The sequence below is a fragment of the Oncorhynchus nerka genome, linkage group LG23 (genome assembly GCF_034236695.1).
Source record: "Oncorhynchus nerka isolate Pitt River linkage group LG23, Oner_Uvic_2.0, whole genome shotgun sequence".
NCBI lineage: Eukaryota > Metazoa > Chordata > Actinopteri > Salmoniformes > Salmonidae > Oncorhynchus > Oncorhynchus nerka.
This window is the reverse complement of record NC_088418.1, coordinates 49,795,742-49,816,533: the sequence shown is the minus strand read 5'-3', so window position 1 is coordinate 49,816,533 and position 20,792 is coordinate 49,795,742. Positions and strand designations below refer to the sequence as shown.

At 48.1% G+C, this 20,792-nt stretch overlaps 1 protein-coding gene across 3 annotated transcripts in view; it reads right to left on the bottom strand.

Annotated features, from left to right (window-relative positions):
* LOC115106111 (signal peptide, CUB and EGF-like domain-containing protein 1) overlaps positions 1 to 20,792 on the bottom strand; it is a 168,709-nt gene that overhangs the window by 33,190 nt on the left and 114,727 nt on the right. For 2 of the 3 annotated variants that reach the window (XM_065008192.1, XM_065008193.1), the window contains exons 8-9: positions 18,920 to 19,009; positions 11,874 to 11,990 (exon numbers count right to left, since the gene is read on the bottom strand). In XM_065008192.1, the coding sequence (XP_064864264.1) occupies positions 11,874 to 11,990; positions 18,920 to 19,009 (207 nt within the window). The remainder of the gene's footprint in view (positions 1 to 11,873; positions 11,991 to 18,919; positions 19,010 to 20,792) is intronic. The other variant, XM_065008194.1, reaches the window with a different exon arrangement.

The following is a 20,792-nucleotide window of genomic DNA, read 5'->3' as shown; positions in this document are numbered from 1 at the left end:
AGCTCTCAAGCAATGACCTCATGGAAAGCTGAGCTCTCAAGCAATGACCTCATCGAAAGCTGAGCTCTCAACATTAACAGAATCACTGGCTTTCTTTATCTCCTCTTCCATCATCATTTGCTTTTTGACAATTGCTTTCTTAGAGAGAAGACCTATTTTTCTCTATTCTGTACTCTCTACTCCTCCTTTCCATCTCATCCACTTTCTGTTCATTTCTTCCTCTCGTCTCGCTCATGCTGTGTTCTCCCAGGCAGTTCTACCCTGCAGTAGAATCTCTGGGTATTTTAAATCAATCATGGCTATTTCCCAGTTCCGATTCCTTGGCATGCCGACAGCAGATCTCATCTCTATCTCAAACAGGAGGAATGGCTTCCTTCTCTCTCACACACACATTCTCTCTCTCTAAGGTGCTAGCTATAACCGAGGGTTCTACAAGGAACCCAAAAGGGTTCTACCTGGAACCAAAAAGGATTATCCTATGGTGACAGCCGAAGAACACTTTCTGAACCCTTTTTTCTAAGAATGTACTCCCCCCTCTCTCCACATCTCTCTCTCTCTCTACATCTCTCTCTCTCTCACATACACACACCTCCCCTGCTGTCCCTCCCAGACAAGTCTACAGAAGGTATAACACTATCGCAACCCACCTACCCGGCCCAAACTTCCCCAACACAGACAAAGATCCCTAATTATTCAAAAAGTCTGGCAGCCATAACCACTGGCATAGCATAGCCACCACATTTCCTCACACTTAATGGCCACTCGGTGGAAGCCTAAGCCCAATAATGGCCTATATAATTACCTTTAATAGCCCTTAAATACGGTAAGCTTAAATAAATACATTAAGCATCCACACATTTGAAATGATACAGAACTGCGTGTGTGAGAGAGAAATTGTGTGTGTAAATGAGAGAGAGGGAGTGTATATGTTTGTATGTGTGAGAGAGGGAGATATAGAGAGTGTGAGAGAGAGGAAGAGAGAGAAAGAGAGAGAAAGAGGAGAAACAAAGAGATAGTGAGAAAAGCAGAGTGACAGGAGGGAGAAGTGAGACAGGGGAGTGGGAAGTGAGACATGGGAGTGGGAAGTGAGACATGGGAGTGGGAAGTGAGACATGGGAGTGGGAGGTGAGACAGGGGAGTGGGAAGTGAGACAGGTGAGTGGAAAGGAGACAGGGGAGTGGGAAGGAGACATGGGAGTGGGAAGTGAGACAGGGGAGTGGGAAGTGAGACAGGGGAGTGGGAAGTGAGACAGGGGAGTGGGAAGGAGACAGGGGAGTGGGAAGGAGACATGGGAGTGGGAAGTGAGACATGGGAGTGGGAAGTGGGAAGTGAGACAGGGGAGTGGGAAGTGAGACAGGGGAGTGGGAAGTGATACAGGGAGTGGGAAGTGAGACAGGGGAGTGGGAAGTGAGACAGGGGAGTGGGAAGTGAGACAGGGGAGTGGGAAGTGAGACAGGGGAGTGGGACGTGAGACAGGGGAGTGGGAAGTGAGACATGGGAGTGGGAGGTGAGACAGGGGAGTGGGAAGTGAGACAGGTGAGTGGAAAGGAGACAGGGGAGTGGGAAGGAGACATGGGAGTGGGAAGTGAGACAGGGGAGTGGGAAGTGAGACAGGGGAGTGGGAAGTGAGACAGGGGAGTGGGAAGTGAGACAGGGGAGTGGGAAGTGAGACAGGGGAGTGGGAAGGAGACAGGGGAGTGGGAAGGAGACATGGGAGTGGGAAGTGAGACAGGGGAGTGGGAAGTGAGACAGGGGAGTGGGAAGTGATACAGGGGAGTGGGAAGTGAGACAGGGGAGTGGGAAGTCAGACAGGGGAGTGGGACGTGAGACAGGGGAGTGGGAAGTGAGACAGGGGAGTGGGATGTGAGACAGGGGAGTGGGAAGTGAGACAGGGGAGTGGGAAGTGAGACATGGGAGTGGGAAGGAGACAGGGGAGTGGGAAGGAGACAGGGGAGTGGGAAGTGAGACAGGGGAGTGGGAAGTGAGACAGGGGAGTGGGAAGTGATACAGGGGAGTGGGAAGTGAGACAGGGGAGTGGGAAGTGAGACAGGGGAGTGGGAAGTGATACAGGGGAGTGGGAAGTGAGACAGGGGAGTGGGAAGTGAGACAGGGGAGTGGGAAGTGAGACAGGGGAGTGGGAAGTGAGACAGGGGAGTGGGACGGAGAGGAAGAGATAGAGTAGTCGGGTGAAGTGTGAATAAGACATGCTGGGAGAGCAGCATCCATCTTGATCTGTCCGCTTCAATGGAGAGAGAGGGAGACAGAGAGAGACCACCTAAAAGGAAGCGATTCCCAAACCTTCCATAACAAAGCCATCACCTACAGAGAGATTAACCTGGAGAAGAGTCCCCTAAGCAAGCTTGTCCTCAGGCTCTATTCACAAACACAACCAGACCCCACAGAGCCCCAGGACAGCAACACAATTAAACCCAACTCAATCATGAGAAAACAAAAAGATAATTACTTTGGTATTTGGTATTTTATTAGGATCCCCATTGGCTGTTGCAAAAGCAGCAGCTACTCTTCTTGAGGTCCACACAAAACATGACACATAATACAGAATGACATAATACAGAACATCGTTAGACAAGAACAGCTCAAGGACATTACATACATTTCTTTTTAAAGGCACACGTAGCCTACAGTAGTCATAATGCATACATACAAACTATCTAGGTCAAAAAGGGGAGAGGCGTTGTGCCGCGAGGTGTTACTTTATCTGTTTTTTGAAACCAGGTTTGCTGTTTATTTGAGCAATATGAGATGGAAGGAAGTTCAATGCAATAAGGGCTCTATATAATACTGTACGTTTTCTTGAATTTGTTCTGGATTTGGGGACTATGAAAAGACCCCTGGTGGCCTGTCTGGTGGGATAAGTGTGTGTGTCAGAGCTGTGTGTAAGTTGACTCTGCAAACAATTTGGGATTTTCAACACATTAATGTTTCTTATAAAAAGAAGAAGCGATGCAGTCAGTCTCTCCTCAACCCTGAGCCAAGAGAGACTGGCATGCATAGTATTCATATCAGCATATCAATTGATGTGTGTGTGTGTGTGTGTGTGTGCTGCGGGGTTGAGGCTGCAAACCCATAGGCTTCGTTCTCTCATCCCTTCCAGGACTCTGAGAGGGAGGGTGGACAATGAGCCTGTCGTAGCGGATGTACGCAATGGCCCCCACGCGCTCTGGCAGCTTTCATGACTGGGATCAGTTCTTTCCTCTTCTGGCACACAGCTTCAGGATAATCCTCCTTGAGGAAGATATATACGTTCCTCTCAAGTTATTGGCTCTTTCCAGAACCTTGTCCTTGAACCTCAGGAACTTGATCACTATGGGCCTGGGCCTGTCACCTGGAACGGATGTGGGTTTTCCAGTCCTGTGGGCGAGCTCCACCTCAATCTTCCTGTGGTCCATCTTCAATTTCTCAGAGATCATTTCCCTCACTTTGTCCTCAGACTCCATCCAGATCTCATGTGGAGATTCTGCAATTCCGTCCACAATCATGTTGTTTCGCCTTGATTGTCCCTCGAGATAGTCTGATTTGTCTGTAGTTGTTATCATGGATTCACACACAGAACTGATGTCCTCTCTCAATGACTTACAGATTGCTGTCATCTTGCCGTTCTCCTGTTTCAACTCGTCGAGCTGACTCTGGGAGAACTGCACATTTGTCTTCAGGTCTTGGACCTCTCTGGTCAGGTCATCCAGTATTTTATTAGTAGAATCCACGAGTATTTGGACAAAACACTTGAAACTATTTTCTTGTTGTTGTAACAACTGCTTATAGGTCTCTTTTTGTTCATTTAAAAGATCCTTGACGTGTGAGAGAGAGACACCACTGTCCTCAACGGTACTCCCGCCGGCGGTTGTCTTTGTCATGGTAGCTAGCAATGTATGTTAGGCTGTTCCTCCTTGCAGTTCCAGACAAGGCAGGTTATGGGGAAAATTGAAAACAACAAACAGCAGGGATCTAGACAGCCACAAATCCAGGACAATCCGCGGTCCCAGCCACTTGACACATCGGAAAGAATGAACAATAAAACAAAGTAAACTAGAATGCTATTTGGCCCTAAACAGAGAGTACACAGTGGCTGAATACCTGACCACTGTGACTGACCCAAACCTAAGGAAAGCTTTGACTATGTACAGACTCAGTGAGCATAGCCTTGCTATTGAGAAAGGCCGCCGTAGGCAGACCTGGCTCTCAAGAGAAGACAGGCTATGTGCACACTGCCCACAAAATGAGGTGGAAACTGAGCTGCACTTCCTAACCTCCTGTCCAATGTATGACCATATTAGAGACACATATTTCCCTCAGATTACACAAATCCACAAAGAATTCGAAAAACAAACCCAATATTGATAAACTCCCATATCTACTGGGTGAAATACCACAGTGTGCCATCACAACAGCAAGATGTGTGACCTGTTGCCACAAGAAAAGGGCAACCAGTGAAGAATAAACACCATTGTAAATACAACCCATATTTATGCTTATTTATTTTCCATTTTGTACTTTAACTATTTGCACATTGTTACAACACTGTATATAGACATCATATGACATTTGAAATGTCTTTATTCTTTTGGAACTTCTGTGAGTGCAATGTTAACTATTCATTTTTATTTTTTATTTCACTTTTGTTTATTATCTACTTCACTTGCTTTGTCAATGTTAATATATGTTTACCATGCCAATAAAGCCCATACATTGATATTGAATTGAGAGATCACCTCTGTGATTGCATTGCACACACATCTGGGCTGCCAGGGGCCAGTTGGTAGTTAGGCCTCTATTAACGAGGGCATAGCTCATTAAGGCTCTCCTACATATGATGTACCAGGAGGATCTCACTCAGGGAGGGGGGAGGAGGTAGAGGAGACCTGGGGAGGGAGAGAGGGATGGAAAGGAAATGAGAGCAATGAATGGAGCGGATAAGGAATGGGGAATTCTCATGTTCCATCCTTCTCAGTCACTCACTCTCAATCTTCCACTCTCTGTGCCCACTCACCCCTTATCTCTTGCATCTTCCCCTCATTTCAGATATCTCTTTTTGTTACCACCTCTGTCTCTCTCTTCCTTTCTCACCGTGATCTAATAATTTTAATCTCTCTAATAATCTGGACGTGAAAACAGGGGTGTAATCTGTCAAGCATATACACACACACACGCGCACACACACGCACGCACGCACACACACACACTCCCTACACACCCACACCCATCAATCTCCCATCCCTGTTTGACATTTACCACTGGTTCGATCGATACCCTGCTTCATCTGCGATCAATAGGTCCATTCTGAGCCCTGCTGCTCCCTGAAGATAACCAGCCAATAGCAGCTCATTACCATCTATTACAGCCATCTGCCTGAATGGCTGGTTGACTGACTGGCTGATTGACTGGCTGGCTTACTCACTGACTGACTAACTGGCTGGCTGACTGGGTACTGACAGTCTACTGGCTGACTGACTGGCTGACTGTCTACCGGCTGACTGACTGACTGTCTACTGGCTGACTGACTGGTTAACTGACTGACTGGCTAACTGACTGGCCGATTGACTGGCTAACTGGGCACACTGCTGCTGCTGGGAAGGCTGAGAGCCAAATGGGAAGGGCTAACATCAGGGTTCAACAGATGATTAGGATCGTTTGTAATTAACAACAGTGTAGGATAAATAATAGACCGGTAAATGAGAATATGGCTGAACGTTGACCTCTGGCCCTCGACCTCAATACAGTAAGTAAAACTCAGAGGGATCAAATGGAAGGTCGTTGTTGCATAAGATGCTTCTGAGTCGATAATAGTCCTCTCAAAAGACAAAGATAGTATCAATCAATCAATCATATGTATTTATAAAATTCTTCGTACATCAGCTGATGTCACAAAGTGCTGTACAGAAACCCAGCCTAAAACCCCAAACAGCAAGCAATGCAGGTGTAGAAGCATAGTAGATGGAGAACGGAAAGAGGGAGAGGCAGCAAACAAGACAGAAATAAAGAAAGAGAAGAAGAAATAAAGGTTGTATTGTAACATGAACTGCAGCCATTGGAGAGAGAGTGAGTGAGAGAGAGATGAGGAATGTGGAAGCTCTTTGGCTGCTGCTGCAGGCTTATCTCTGAGCGCTCGGGTAGCCTTAGTACGCGCCTCGGGGAAACTGTGTAGTTTTACAAAATATTTACAGTAAAAAGCAATTAAATGTAATACATTTGTGGAAACCCGAACCTGTCCAAATAATTTGGGGACGGGAGAAGGGGGGGGATTTACTGTTCATAAAAAGCAGAGTTTACCTCAGTGTGACCACCTCAGGCTGCTAATTTGGGAGACGACGGGCGGCTCGGGCCAGAGCCGGCCGGGTATTTATCAGAGGACTTAAACGGCCCGCTCTGTTTGCTTTGTCCCTAAAGACTCTCCTCCGTCTAATAACAGAGGCTCTATGGGCCACATCTGGGCCAAGAGCAACTCCAGTAAAGAGCAACATAACAGTAAAATAAAACAGCAGGCAGGGCCGACGCCGGCCTGACGGAGGGAGAGCCGGAAAGGTTGAGGGCCGGAGCTGGGCCAGAGTCATGTAAGGTGATGGAGATAGGAGTGTTATTGTGGAGATTACTGGGCCTGACATGTTAATACAGTGGGCTGTTGAGAGCGTTGGCACTTTCTGGAGGCTTTCTGTCTGGACGAGTGGGGCTAGAGGAGGAGTTTATGGGGAAGTGACTCCGTACAGTAGCTTCCAGTCTTTTGAGGACACAAAGTGATAGTGAAGCTATGACAATAAAGCTAGTGGGAGCGGTAGGTGGGAAGGTGAGGGTGAGAATCAAAGGTGTTGCTGACTATGATACAGTTCATTTACTGAGATTAGCTGAGCCACATAAAGTATGTCCCCTTATAAACCAACGAGCTTGTAGCCTCTCACCTGGTTTCTCCTTGTCTGTGTTAAGTGACTCCTGTAATGGCTCTTTGATTGGATTACTGGATGTGTGTGTGTGTGTGTGTGTGTGTGTGTGTGTGTTCAGGCTTTCGCTGGTACTGGGGAGAGGAATGCAGGCCAGTGAAGACGTGTCTCAGGTGCCCATACACACACTGTACAACTGAGCAGCTCAGTCTCCCTGCACCAACCACACACACACACACACACACACACACACACACACACACACACACACACACACACACACACACACACACACACAACTCATCCACCCACCGACACGCACCTTCTAATCAAACATCTGGAAACTGTTCACAAAATCACTTTTCTTCTCCCTCTTCCTCCGCCTCTCCCTCTCTTCCTCCGCCTCTCCCTCTCTTCCCTCCGTCTCTCCCTCCGTCCGCAGGAGAGCCCTGTGATAAAAACGCCTCTCCCTCTCTTCCTCCGCCTCTCCCTCTCTTCCTCCGCCTCTCCCTCCGTCCGCAGGAGAGCCCTGTGATAAAAACGCCTCTCCCTCTCTTCCTCCGCCTCTCCCTCTCCCCCCTCCGTCTCTCCCTCCGTCCGCAGAAGAGCCCTGTGATAAAAACGTCCCCTTCCATTGGCGCGTCTGTCATCATGGAGTTAGGGAACCGTCTCGTCTGTCAGCGCAGATGAAAGGCTGTTTATCAGACGCCTGGGATTTAAACATGCCCTAAATAGTTTATATTGAAATTATTATGTTAGGGGGGGGGCAGGATGGTGCAGGTCCCACAGGGTCTGGCACACAGAGAGACAGAGCAGAGAGACAGAGGGCTCTGCCTACAGTACCTCACAGCATGACATTTACCTCCCAGCTAACTACTAACCCCACAAAACCACAAACTGCTGTCTACAATACTCTATCTACATTAACAACACATCACTACCCACTATCTCTATGCTATAAAAACACCTCTACCCCCTGGGCCTATCTGCACGTTACAACACACCACTGGCACAACCCGGTATGCTATAACACATGACTATCTTCAATATTCGACATTAGAGCACAGTCACACACTACACTCCTGTGGTCAGCTCAGCTGTGATATCAGCTAGCTTAGCCAAGACCCTGTCAGCCCATTTAACCTGTTACAGATCTGTGTGTGCTGTTACCAAGGTTACAGAACGCTTTGGTCTAGGCAGGGGGCAGCATGGCGACAAGGTGGGACAGGTGGTCTGAATAAAATGTCTTGATCAATAAAACCCCTGGCTGACTGACTAGGCTCAGTGGGAGACGATCCAGAAGTAATGCTGGCTGGGTGGAGACTGGAGAGGAGTTCAGAGTTTATAGTTTCCCTTCCTGATATGTTTGAGTGTGTGCTTTTGTGTGTAGTCAGTGTGGATGTGTAGTCAGAGTGGATGTGTGTATTGATTGTTGACTAGTGTATGGTTAACTTGTGCGTGCATGCACATGTGTGTATATGCACCGTGCCTGCATGTGCATGTCTATCATGTAAGTGTGTGTGTGTGTGTGTGTGTGTGTTTGCAGTCAGTGGCAGATGGCTCTCTCCATGTTTTCCTGGTCCTTCCCTCCACCCCTTCATGCCCAGCTGATGGATGGTGATGGGTGATGGATGTGGTGCTGTCTCTCAGCTCCAGCTCAGATCAGGTCAATCACTGGTGGATTTATGGAGCCCCGGGGCCTAACTCAGCCACATTATCTGGGCGGTACACAGCTGGACTGCAGCCCTATCCATCTTCTCCACTCAACTCGCCCCCGGAAAACACAGCGGAGGCTAACTTTTCATTTTCCTGCACCATAAAGGCTTGGTTGTCCTGTTAAGCACACAAATCAATGGCAGACGGGACACAGACGGGACACAGACGGGACACAGACGGGAGACAGACGGGACACAGACGGGAGACAGACGGGAGACAGACGGGAGACAGACGGGAGACAGACGGGACACAGACGGGAGACAGACGGGAGACAGACGGGACACAGACGGGAGACAGACGGGACACAGACGGGACACAGACGGGAGACAGACGGGAGACAGACGGGAGACAGACGGGAAACAGACGGGAGACAGACGGGAGACAGACGGGAGACAGACGGGAGACAGACGGGAGACAGACGGGACACAGACGGGAGACAGACGGGACACAGACGGGACACAGACGGGAGACAGACGGGAGACAGATGGGAGTGGAAGTTGTTCACACAAGCTGCTGGGGTTTGAACTTGACATTGGAGCGACAGAGAGACTAGATGTTTTCTCACACTGCATCCAATGCAGGGCTGGACCCTTCCAGTCACAGCTAACCTCGTTAGCAGACAATGGTGTTGCCATAGAGGATTCTACGATATATCATTATCAACTGGTTTCATTGGCTATTATGGTGCCACTGATATAACATGTCCAAACAAAACTGTCCCCATGCTCTGCCTCACTCACAGCTGACATGACAACTGAGAATGAACGATATGCCTATTCTCTATGCTGGAGATATGATGGATGGTGGAGATGGATGGTGCCTATTCTCTATGCTGGAGATATGATGGATGGTGGAGATGGATGGTGCCTGTTACGGATACAAGTATCCTGTGTGTGTGTTTCTTTTCTCTCCTTCTCCCCTCACAGGTGAAAATCATCACTCCCCAATCAGTCACCAATCATCAATCAGAAGACACACCTCCTCCTGTTTCCTACCCAATCACCGTTCCTTTCCCTTGGTTTAAAAACCCTGTCAGTTGTTTGCTGTGGAGCTCAATCTCTCTGTAAATGCCATGTCTGTAGATCTCTCTGTTTGCACTCTCTTTATGTATTGAGCTATCTTTTGTTTGAGCACCTCCATATCACTTTGTCCTTACTTGTGAGTATTGTTTTTGGTTATGGTGTTTGTTTGTTTGCTGGTGGGAAAAGGGAGAACCAAGACAAGTCGCCCATGGGCATACACTACCCGTAGGTAAACTTTGTTAAATACACTAGTTAGAACTGGGCGGACCACCCACTGTATTTTTGGTTAGTTAGTTAGCTGTTGTTGAAATAGGCTAGTCTAGCTTAGGGGTGTTTTTGAATACTTATTATTTCTGTCCTTGGGTCCAGCTCAGCCCCTTTTCCTGCTCCCCCCCATTACCGTGTGTTTTTCAATAAACCCTGAGTTTGACGGTAGATTTCAGTTCACTTTTACTTTGTCACTATTAGAATTTGTATGAGTTATGTTACGGGTCTCATTACCATCCCCCCTAGACTGTCGGGCCAAAAGGGATTCGTAACAGTGCCTATTCTCTATGCTGGAGATGAATGGATGGTGGAGATGGATGGTGCCTATTCTCTATGCTGGAGATATGATGGATGGTGGAGATGGATGGTGCCTATTCTCTATGCTGGAGATGGATGGATGGTGCCTATTCTCTATGCTGGAGATATGATGGATGGATGGATGGTGCCTATTCTCTATGCTGGAGATATGATGGATGGTGGAGATGGATGGTGCCCATTCTCTATGCTGGAGATATGATGGATGGTGGTAGGTGGTAATGTTCTCTGTTAGCACCCTATGTTGTGTCTCCCCACTATACAGCTGGGTGGCGCTGTGTGAGTCTGTGTGAGTCTGTGTGTGTGTGTACTATATGTGTGTGAGAGGAAAAGAGAGAGACAGTGCAGCGTGGGCCTCACTGTTCAAACAGCTGAAAGTTTGAAGTCGCGTCGTCTGCCTGCCAGCCAGACAGCCCCGGCTCCAGTATTTCACACTTACATGCCACATTCTCAAACTTCTTGACACGAAATACACACGCACACAGGTACACACACACACAGGTACACACACACACAGGTACACACACACACACACACACACACACACACACACACACACACGGGTACACACACACATGACATTGGACATAGAGAGTCGCCGCCATGTAACCTGCAAGTCATTGCTATGGCGACTCCTACATCAGTTCCCCTCCTCAAACATGTCTTGTCACATGTTGGCAGAATAGGTTGAGCAGTGATGTAACAGCCCTCCCCACATCCTCAGTGTAGTTCTTCTTCAACTGTTCTGATGTGAACCAACTCAACTCAACAGCCCGAGGAAAACTCTCAGGCCTTTTGTTTTCTCTTCCCCAGTCTCTTCTTTCTGATTAGTGCAGATGAAGGAAAGGAGATTAGGAGATGAGGAGAGAAAGTAGCCACTATCCGCTTGAGATGCACCCAAGTGTTTCTCATGCAAGCCAGACCACAGTGTCGCTGTTCCTCAGACATATCAATGATCCCTGAAACCAACAACACCGCTCCACATGAACCACTGTATTTTCCCTTTGGGTGACCCTGGGGTCAGAACCATCAACGGCCCTGTTTGTTTAGGGACAAGCCTAAATCAACTATCTGCTAGAAAAAGGTCCCTTTAACTGTGTCTGTGTGGCAGCCCGGTAGGGCCTGGGTCGCCGTCTTTGACGTCACAGGCAGAATTTGGGAAGTGGAAACGTTTGGCGGCAACATCAACAACAACAGCAGCACTGCCAGTGACCGCGCTGGAGACCGGAGTCTCTCTCTCCTCCATGCGAGGAGGGGAAGTGAACTTTGTGCCGCAGGGTTGGTTGGTCTTGGCCCAAGATCACTCAGATACCACTCATACCAGCCACAGATACCAGACCCCTGGACCACCTCCACAAAGGATCCTCTCAACTCAGTACCGTTCAATACCACATAACTTGCCCATATTGCGTTACATTTGCCAAATACGGTTGAGTGCTGATACGGAATGTGCCTCCATTGTTAACAGCACTAGCAGTGTGTTCTTAAGATGAGCACACTAAAGGGTTGGGTGCTATCAAGGCATGAGTAAAAGCCTCTTGTCACATGGAGAGAGAGAGACAGAGAGACAGAGAGAGAGAGAGAGAGAGAGAGGGTAAAGTGAAGAAGATAGAGGAGAGCCGTAGGGGACAGTAGGGCCACACGGACACACCTATACACTGACCTTTGCAGGTCTTGCCGTCTGGCTGCAGGGTGAATCCCACGGGGCAGCTGCAGCGGACCCCTGTAGCCGTATCCTTGCACGTCCGGTCACAGCCGCCATTGTTCACCGCACAGGTTTCTGGGTAAAACAAAAATATACAGTGGGAGAAAAGAGAGGCGGGGCGGGGCGGGGGGCAGGGGAGGGGTGTTAACCTACTGACTGGCACGCATATCTAAAGAGCAGAACGGAGTCTAAAGAGAGAAACAGTAGACAGTGAAGATATGACGGGTGGGTTGAGAAGAGGCTACATACAATGGAGAAATACACAACAGGGTGACGTCGTGTACTCAGGGCATATTGCTTTTTCATCATACCCATTCAGACTTCATTTCCACGATACTAAGCACGTGTCAAGACATTGTGGTTGTCCATCAGACCAGTGACAGGTTATGAGACGGTACATAAACATGTCACAGACCGACTATAAACTCATACTCAGGACTCACAGATTTCTACAAAACACAAACAAGAGATTAATGGGCAACATGAGTTGATAAAGGAGAGGAACTCAGTAGCCGAGTTAAGACAGAAAAGCCCTGTTTCCAAAAAACGCCAAGAAAACATTTAGTCAAAAACGATACTGAAGGTGAAGTAGAGAAAACACGAGAGTCTATAATATAGTCAGTGGTGGGATCGAGTAGTAGTACCTAGGACCGAATGTGTATATTTTGACTCCAGGAAAAATGTTCTTGTATGTGGCCAAGATAAGGTTTGCTCTGACTTGTGAATATTGCCTGAGCTAATCCCAAAACAAACAGCACCTAATGGCATCTCCACTTTACCTGCGCAGCCCAATGTTGCTATAGGAAAGCTGAGCTCACTAATCCCCAATGGGTGTCAGAAACTGCTGAGGACGGTGAAACGTTACACTGCTATTAGAACGGGGCTCAATAATAGGCTACTATATTTAATAAAGAACAGTTTCAGATTAAAACTATTTGGGTCTGGCAGGCTTCTGATATGTCCTGGGAAAGAAACTCAGTTGACTGTGCTTAGCTAAAGGGATAGTTCATCTACTTCCCCAAACTCGTGGATACCATTTTTATGTCTCTGCGTCCTGTCTGAAGGAAGTTCAGAGGTAGTTTCGCGAGCAAAGCTAACTAGCTCAGCACAAAGACTGGAAGTCTTTGTACAGCTAGTGATAATGCTAGTTAGCATTGGCTCGCAAAACTACCTCTAACTTCCTTCATACTGGACACAGAGGCAAAAAAAATGGTATCCATGAGTTCAGCCAAAATCCCAAACTATCCCTTTAAAGGTGACAGAAGACGCTGAAATGACTCTGGCTATTTGGACATGGACTTGTCTCTCTGGCATCTATTCCCAGCTCAATAAATGCAAAGAGGTTCTGTGCCTGCTTTAAAGGAGGAGGGAAGAGGATAAACCCTTTCAGACTGGCTAGCTAACATGCCCGGCTCTAGAGGTCACAGCATTAGCATAATACTGTCAATGAGTGTAGTGTCACGGACTGACGGCATCTCATCATCGGGCTGATCCAACATGGCCGTCTGTTTGCAGCAAAACCAAACGGCAGGTGGGTGCTGTGAGAGCCAGCATGGTGGCCAGATTCTACCACCACAGGGAAGCTGTCAGTGGCAAAATGGCTCTACTTCAATGAGGCTGCTGGTGTGTTTCATAGAACTGCAGATAACGTTTTGGGATACTGAACCGAATTCCCAGAAAAGGAAAACACAGAGGGAATAGGGGAAGGAGAGATACTCTATCTTCCTGGTAAACTACATGACCACCTGGTCGTCGAACATCTCATTCCAAAATCATGGTCATTAATATGGAGTCGGTCCCCCTTTGCTGCTATAACAGCCTCCACTCTTCTGGGAAGGATTTCCACTAGATGTTGGAACATTGCTGTGGGAACTTGCTTCCACTCAGCCACAACAGCATTAGTGAGGTTGGGCACTGATGTTGGGCGATTAGGCCTGGCTCGCAGTCGGCGTTCTAATTAATCTCAAAGATGTTTGATTTCTGTATGGACTTCATTTTGTGCATGGGGGCATTGTCATGCTGAAACAGGAAAGGGCCTTCCCCAAACTGTTGCCACAAAGTTGGAAGCACAGAATCGTCTAGAATGTCATTGTATACTGTTGCGTTAAGATTTCCCTTCACTGGAACTAAGGGGCCTAGCCCGAACCATGAAAAACAGCCCCAGTCCATTATTCCTCCTCCACCAAACCTTACAGTTTGCACATTGTGGCAGGTAGCGTTCTTCTGGCATCCGCCAAACACAGATTTGTCTGTCGGACTGCCAGATGGTGAAGTGTGATTCATCAATCCAGAGAACGCGTTTCCAATGCTCCACGGTCCAATGGCAGCAAACTTTACACCACTCCAGCCGACGCTTGGCGTTGCGTATGGTGATCTTAGGCTTGTGTGCAGATGCTCGGCCATGGAAACCCATTTCATGAAGCTCCTGATGAACAGTTATTGTGCTGACGTCACTTCCAGAAGCAGTCTGGAACTCGGTAGTGAGTGTTGCAACCGAGAACAGACGAATTGTACACGCTACTCAACGGTCCTGTTCTGTGAGCTTGTGTGGCCTACCACTTCACGGCTGAGACATTGTTGCTCCTAGACGTTTCCACTTCACAATAACAGCACTTACAGTTGACCGGGGCAGCTCTAGCAGGGCAGAAATGTGACGAACTGACTTGTTGGAAAGGTGTCATTCTAAAACGGTGCCACAGTAAGGCCATTCCATTGCCAATGTTTGTCTATGGAGATTGCATGGCTGTGTGCTTGATTATATACATCTGTCAGCAATGGGTGTGGTTGAAATAGCTGAATCCACTAAGTTGAAGGGGTGTCCACATACTTTTGTATATTTAGTGTAGCTTGTCTGATGGGTGCTGTAGGGTATGGCAGTGGACCCCTGCAAACGTCCCACTCAGGTGTGTGTGTGTGTGTGTGTGTGTGTGTGTGTGTGTGTGTGTGTGTGTGTGCATGGGGCTGATAATGGGTCAGACTGATTTATACTACTGAAGGCAATGGGCCCTATAATTAGCTTAGCGTGAGTCCTGCTCAGAGCCCCTCTCCTGCTCTGATGAGCCAGGCCTGCCCACCCCCAGGGCAAGAGGCTGCACACAGGAACACAGACCCGCCGCCCGCCCAAACACACTCTGATTGATGTACTGGACATGCAAAGCCTACCCCCGAACAGCCCCTCTGAACCCCCTTCCCTCTCCCACCCCTGAATGTTTCTGTCTCATGCACACTGTATTGCAACTACGCTACAAAAGCTAACACTCTTCTATTCACAGCCATCCTTTCCACTTCCCTGTGTCTCAATTTCAACATGCTGAAGCTGAGAGGAAGGTGGACAGGGTAACACCTATTTTTTGTAAAGGGGAGTGGGGGATTGGGGGAGTTTCCGTGGGAGACATTCTGGGGGAGATTGACGGTTGGAGGGACCCGTTCAAGGGAACCAGCTCTCATCTCCGTGGTGACAGATGAAGATTACTCGTCTGTCTTGTTTGTGTGAGCAGCGGCAGCAGGGCCAGTGGTGTGTTGGCTGAGAGCCAGTACAAACCAACAGAGACACCCCTGACTTGCCCACCAAATACCCCCATCATCACACCCCTCCATCTCACTGTTTCTCTGTCTGTCTCTCTCTCCTCTCATCCACCCCTGCCATGCTCACACATGCTCTGGGCAGACTTGACTGATCTGCTCTGCTGACGTCAGGAGTGAAGAGATAGAGAGTGGGTGCACACACACACAAACGTACCTCATACTCCTCACACACACAAACATGCTGACCAGGCAAATCTCCATGCAGGCCCTTCTCTCTCTCTCTCTCTCTCCCTCTCTCTCAGTAAGACACATGTTCTATTGATTAAGAGGGAGTCATGAGAAAAGAGGAGTGGTTGTGCTTTATTAAGCATCATGCCAAGTCTCATCAACCCTCCACACACATACTGACTGAGCTGTAGGGGCACGATCGTCTTTCAGCAGGGCCTAGCTAACAGGATCCCTCTTCACTGTTGTCATGGGCACCTAATCCAGCTGTCAGCGCTGCCCCCGTCCTGAAATCACGCTATCCATACACACACACACACACCCAGCTCAGCCCATCTGTCCTAGGTGAGTGGTTTATTTGGACTCCTCAGCAGCCGAGGTCTGTGTAGCTATAGCACTACACTCTCTCTCTCCCGCACTCACACCCAGCCTCATCAAGTGTCCAGCACACGCTGGTTTAATCCTAAATGAGTAGAACTTTGACAAGACCTGGCTTTTTCTGTGCTAGAACTTTCACATTCTTCACTCTTTCCTCTCACTCTCTCAATCAGGCTTTTCTCCATCTATTATTTCATTATAGCCAAGATTCCAGTTGAGTCTGTCTTGATCAATCTGGGCTCCAGTGATATGGGACAAAGCCTACGGCTGTGTCTGCAGAGAAAATAGCAGCAGCAGACGCACAGAGAGAGTCAGGAACGCTGTGTGTCAAAGCAGGCAGACGAATGGAGCACAGTGTCAAATCTAACAGACGTTCAGGGCTGCTCTAAAGACTTCCATAGTCTCCATGGCAATCAGACTAATCAGACCTGTAAAGTATAAAAGGAAACTGCAAATAAAAAAGTTGGGATTAAAAACATCTCAATAACACAGGTCATATAAATGAGAGCTGGGGGTTATAGACAGTGTTGGAATGAAGGGGAGGAGCATCAACAGTGACATCATCAGGTATGAAAACAACAGGACTGAGTCAGGCAGGGGAAAGATTCCTCAACTCATGAAAGATGAGAAGGATGGAAAAGTTCACTTTTAGAGGAAATAGGTGGAGTTTTGTCCCCCCTGCCCCCCCAATTTACAGGCCAATGTCGTCACCTGTTGAAGTAAGATCTGCCTCTGTATGGGAGAAACCTGCAGGCACCATTCCATAACAGTAACAGTATATACAAGCTCAGGATGTCTGAATGTCTGACTGATTTAAGTCTCCATGCTGGTAAACAACGTACATTGTACAGGATCCATTTCTGCCTTTGAAAACAAAATAATGTAAAATAAAGGAAACAGAACCATAAGAAACCAAGATGGAAACGCTGCCTCGAGGCTCCCAGGTTTAAGGAAGTGCAGTTTTAGTTAGATATTAGTGGGGGTTCACGCATTTAGTCTGGTTTAGTGGTTAGTCCAGATTAGTTGAGATATTTCCATTCAAGGGAGAAATATTGAAACCACACTTTAACAGTCAGGTGGAACTTCACAGGGGGTTCGAGGTCTGAAAGAGGGAAAAGAAAGGGTCACAGGGACAGACTATGTACAGAATGGTGTTATCTAGGAGTTGATTGGCATACGTTGTCTGAGAACCATGTCGTTTGTCCCTTCTCACCAACCCTGTGGGGTGATTTTCGTTCAACAGTCAGTCACGACTGTTGAAGGGATGCATCTTCCTCCACTGAGTCGGGAAAGGGTTAACTATTCACGCTTTATTCATTTGTGCATTCATTTAATTTGTTTTATACTAATTGACTGGGTCATCTGTTGATGAACCTACAGTGTAGATACAGTATCTGGAGCCTGTCTCTCATCGACGGTGTCCAGGGCTTGTATGAAAGCTCTTTATGCCACGATGTGGCTGTTCGAGTGATAATGCTCACTTGGAATGCAAGTATTGTAGGCCAAACGAGTGCATACTTGAGGAGTAGGGTGGCAGTCTGAAACGGGAAGATGGCGAGGGGCATATGGTGATAATGAACTGTGAAGGGCCCTCTGAAAGACATCCCTTGAGGAGTAGGGTGGCAGTCTGAAACGGGAAGATGGCGAGGGGCATATGGTGATAATGAACTGTGAAGGGCCCTCTGAAAGACATCCCTTGAGGAGTAGGGTGGCAGTCTGAAACGGGAAGATGGCGAGGGGCATATGGTGATAATGAACTGTGAAGGGCCCTCTGAAAGGCATCCCTTGAGGAGTAGGGTGGCAGTCCGAAACGGGAAGATGGCGAGGGGCATATGGTGATAATGAACTGTGAAGGGCCCTCTGAAAGACATCCCTTGAGGAGTAGGGTGGCAGTCTGAAACGGGAAGATGGCGAGGGGCATATGGTGATAATTAACTGTGAAGGGCCCTCTGAAAGACATCCCTTGAGGAGTAGGGTTTCAGATATGTTGGTACTGCAAGGGTCAGGCTAGGACACGTAACTGGCCAAGGGGACTGAGAGGGAAATGATGCCATAGGATGGATGGGAAGTTAAAGGTCACCAATATTAAAGACTTCGGTGTCTATTCAATCAAAACCGCTATCTGGAAGAAGGCAAGGCAAGCACTGCAGTAGAGTTTGTTGAATAAATGAATCCAAAAGACATTCTCACAACATAAGTTCGATGATTTGTCTTCACCCGGAGACTTCCAGATGGTGGATTTGATTGAATAAAGCGCTATGTCATCCAAAGAGACTCTGCTGATAGAGACCCTTCAAAGATACTAGCTCTCATGTTCTCCACGGCAACGCCAAAGATATAATGGGATGGACCGGCTCCTCGTATACTGTTCCCTCCAAGCCATGAGTATCAGCATGGGGAGGGGGAAGGAAGGACTGAGGGTGTTTCAGATATTACAGGAAGATTTTCGCCTAAATTAGTGAACATGAAACCGTGTCAAAATGGTCCAGTGTTCTTCAAGACCTTATTCGTTGACCATTAACTTTCCGTTATGTGTAAAGACTCTGCAGTACCTGAGGAGGGGTGCCTGACCACCAGTCTAATCTTTGGAGGGATGTGTAGCTGCCTATAGGGGTAACTGTTAGTTACTGCGGGAACTCTAGAGAACATGTATCTTCTGCCGAGACGGGCGATGGGGAGAGGTGGGAGCAGGGTTGGAGAAGTTTACCAACAGGCTGGGACCTTGAGGGTGGACATAGAGGGTACCAAGGACTCATAAAAATACAAATGTATTTAACAGAGAGAGAGAGAGAGAGAGTGAGAGAGAGAGAGAGAGAGAAGGGAGATACAAGCACAAGCGCCATGGCAACACATAGAAAGAGGAAGAAAAGAGTTACCCATAAGTAGCCGCCGTTTCACCCGCTTGTCCACATCAGCTATTGACGTGGCATTGAACTCAGAGCTCTCAATTGCAGCCTCATCTCTCTCTAAAACACAAGTGACAAACAGTGAGCAGTAAGGTTAATGAGAAGCCCAATGTCCACCGCCCGCTGCCGCCCGAGACGTCAAGTCAGCCCCTCTTGGCGTTTGAGCAAAAACCAAAGCCAAGAAGCAAGAAGCCATGAAAAGGCGCCAAAATCCATGTTAGAGTGTTAATCCCAAAAACAAATCCAAAAGTCTCAGATAGCAAAAAAACAAACGAAATAAGTTGAAATGAGGGTAAGGGTGGGGGTAGGGGACAAAAATAGCAGTTCAAATAAAAATATAATTTAGGGGGGTTGTGGGGGAGTTGGTTGTTGTAGCCGTTGCTGTTTCTGTCTTCCATATCAAACGGCCACACACACTCAGCAATGGTTCCCTCACATCCGAAAAGGAGGAAGAGAGGGAGGAGGAAAGGAAGGAGGAGTAGAGGGAAGGATGAGCAAACATGTCCAAGACAAGCTGCATGAGTGTTGGGTAAGAAGCAGGGGAGTGAGGATGAAAACAGAACGGGTAGGAGGCTATGCTAGCCACCAGATCAGACAGACACTACAGAGAGAGGGAGCAACTACAAGGACTTCAGAATGACAAAATGAAAGAAAGAAAGAAAGAAAGAAAGAAAGAAAGGGATGAGAGATTGAAAAAGGGAAGAAGAAGAGAGAGGAAATCCCGTCCCATCGTGGGCCACAATGGGAGAAGTAAACGGGAGGAGGAACACTCATAAATAAATGGGGTTGGGGACTAGTGGAAGGGGGAGCGATGGAGAGGGCATGCACAGAGGAGAAGGAGGTCGTCTGGGGGCAGCGCTGGTTGCCTGTTTGTCTATGGAACACATCACAACTGGCTTTAACAGTCAACGCTGGAAACCATGTTCCCAAGCTGGGGGGGTGGAGAGAAGGGAAAGCCCGGGGGTTACGGTTAAGATGAACATGCAGATATGCAGCTGAGGAAACACAGATATGCATTAGCAGCCACTGCGTTAGAATGGATGGGCTGGGGTGGTGATGAGCGCTACTGGGCCTTGGGAAGAGAGGGTGTCTTTCACTGGGATGTCAGAGTCATTAGGCTCTGAATGAGCATCTCTCTCTGAAGTACTGAATTGGGGGTGGGGGGGGGGGGGGGCGGGCCAGGGCACTGCCACTCAGTACAATAGAACTAGGACTGTCTTTGATGTACAAAGTCCTACGGAGGGGGATTTTGAGTGAGGGGGGAGGAAGGGGTAACTAAAGCCCCCCCCTGGTCACCCCTGGCTTGGCCCGTTACTGGTCTTTCTCAGGCGGTTAGTTTGGGAAGGATTGGTAGACAAAGTGAAGGACTCTCTGAAGCAGTGTTCACAAATGAATGGAGGCTTTCTGGCTCTCAACTAACGGTTAGGTGTGTGTGTGTGCATGTGTGTATATGAATGTGTGCATGTATGTGCGTGTGTGTTTATGCCTGTGTGTGTGTGTATATGGGTGACTGGGCAATTATGTGCTGGTGTATGGGTGTGAGTGCTTGTGAGTGTGTGCATGCTTGAGTGTGAGGGTGCGTGCACGTGTGTATGAGCGTGTGAAAGTGTGTGTGTGTGTGAGTGGGTGGTTGTGTAAGAAAGGGTGAGGAGGAGGAGAAGAGAGGACTCCAGGACTCTCCTAAGGGGCTAAGGAATCAGCAGTTCTAAGGTCCATTTAGAGGAGGCCTTCTGAGGGGGGATGTTTAGAGAGAGAGCAGAACTTACACAGGAAATAATCACTGAAGAGAGGGAGAAATGAATCCACAGCAGTACACTACAGCTAAGAGGAGAACAGTAACGGT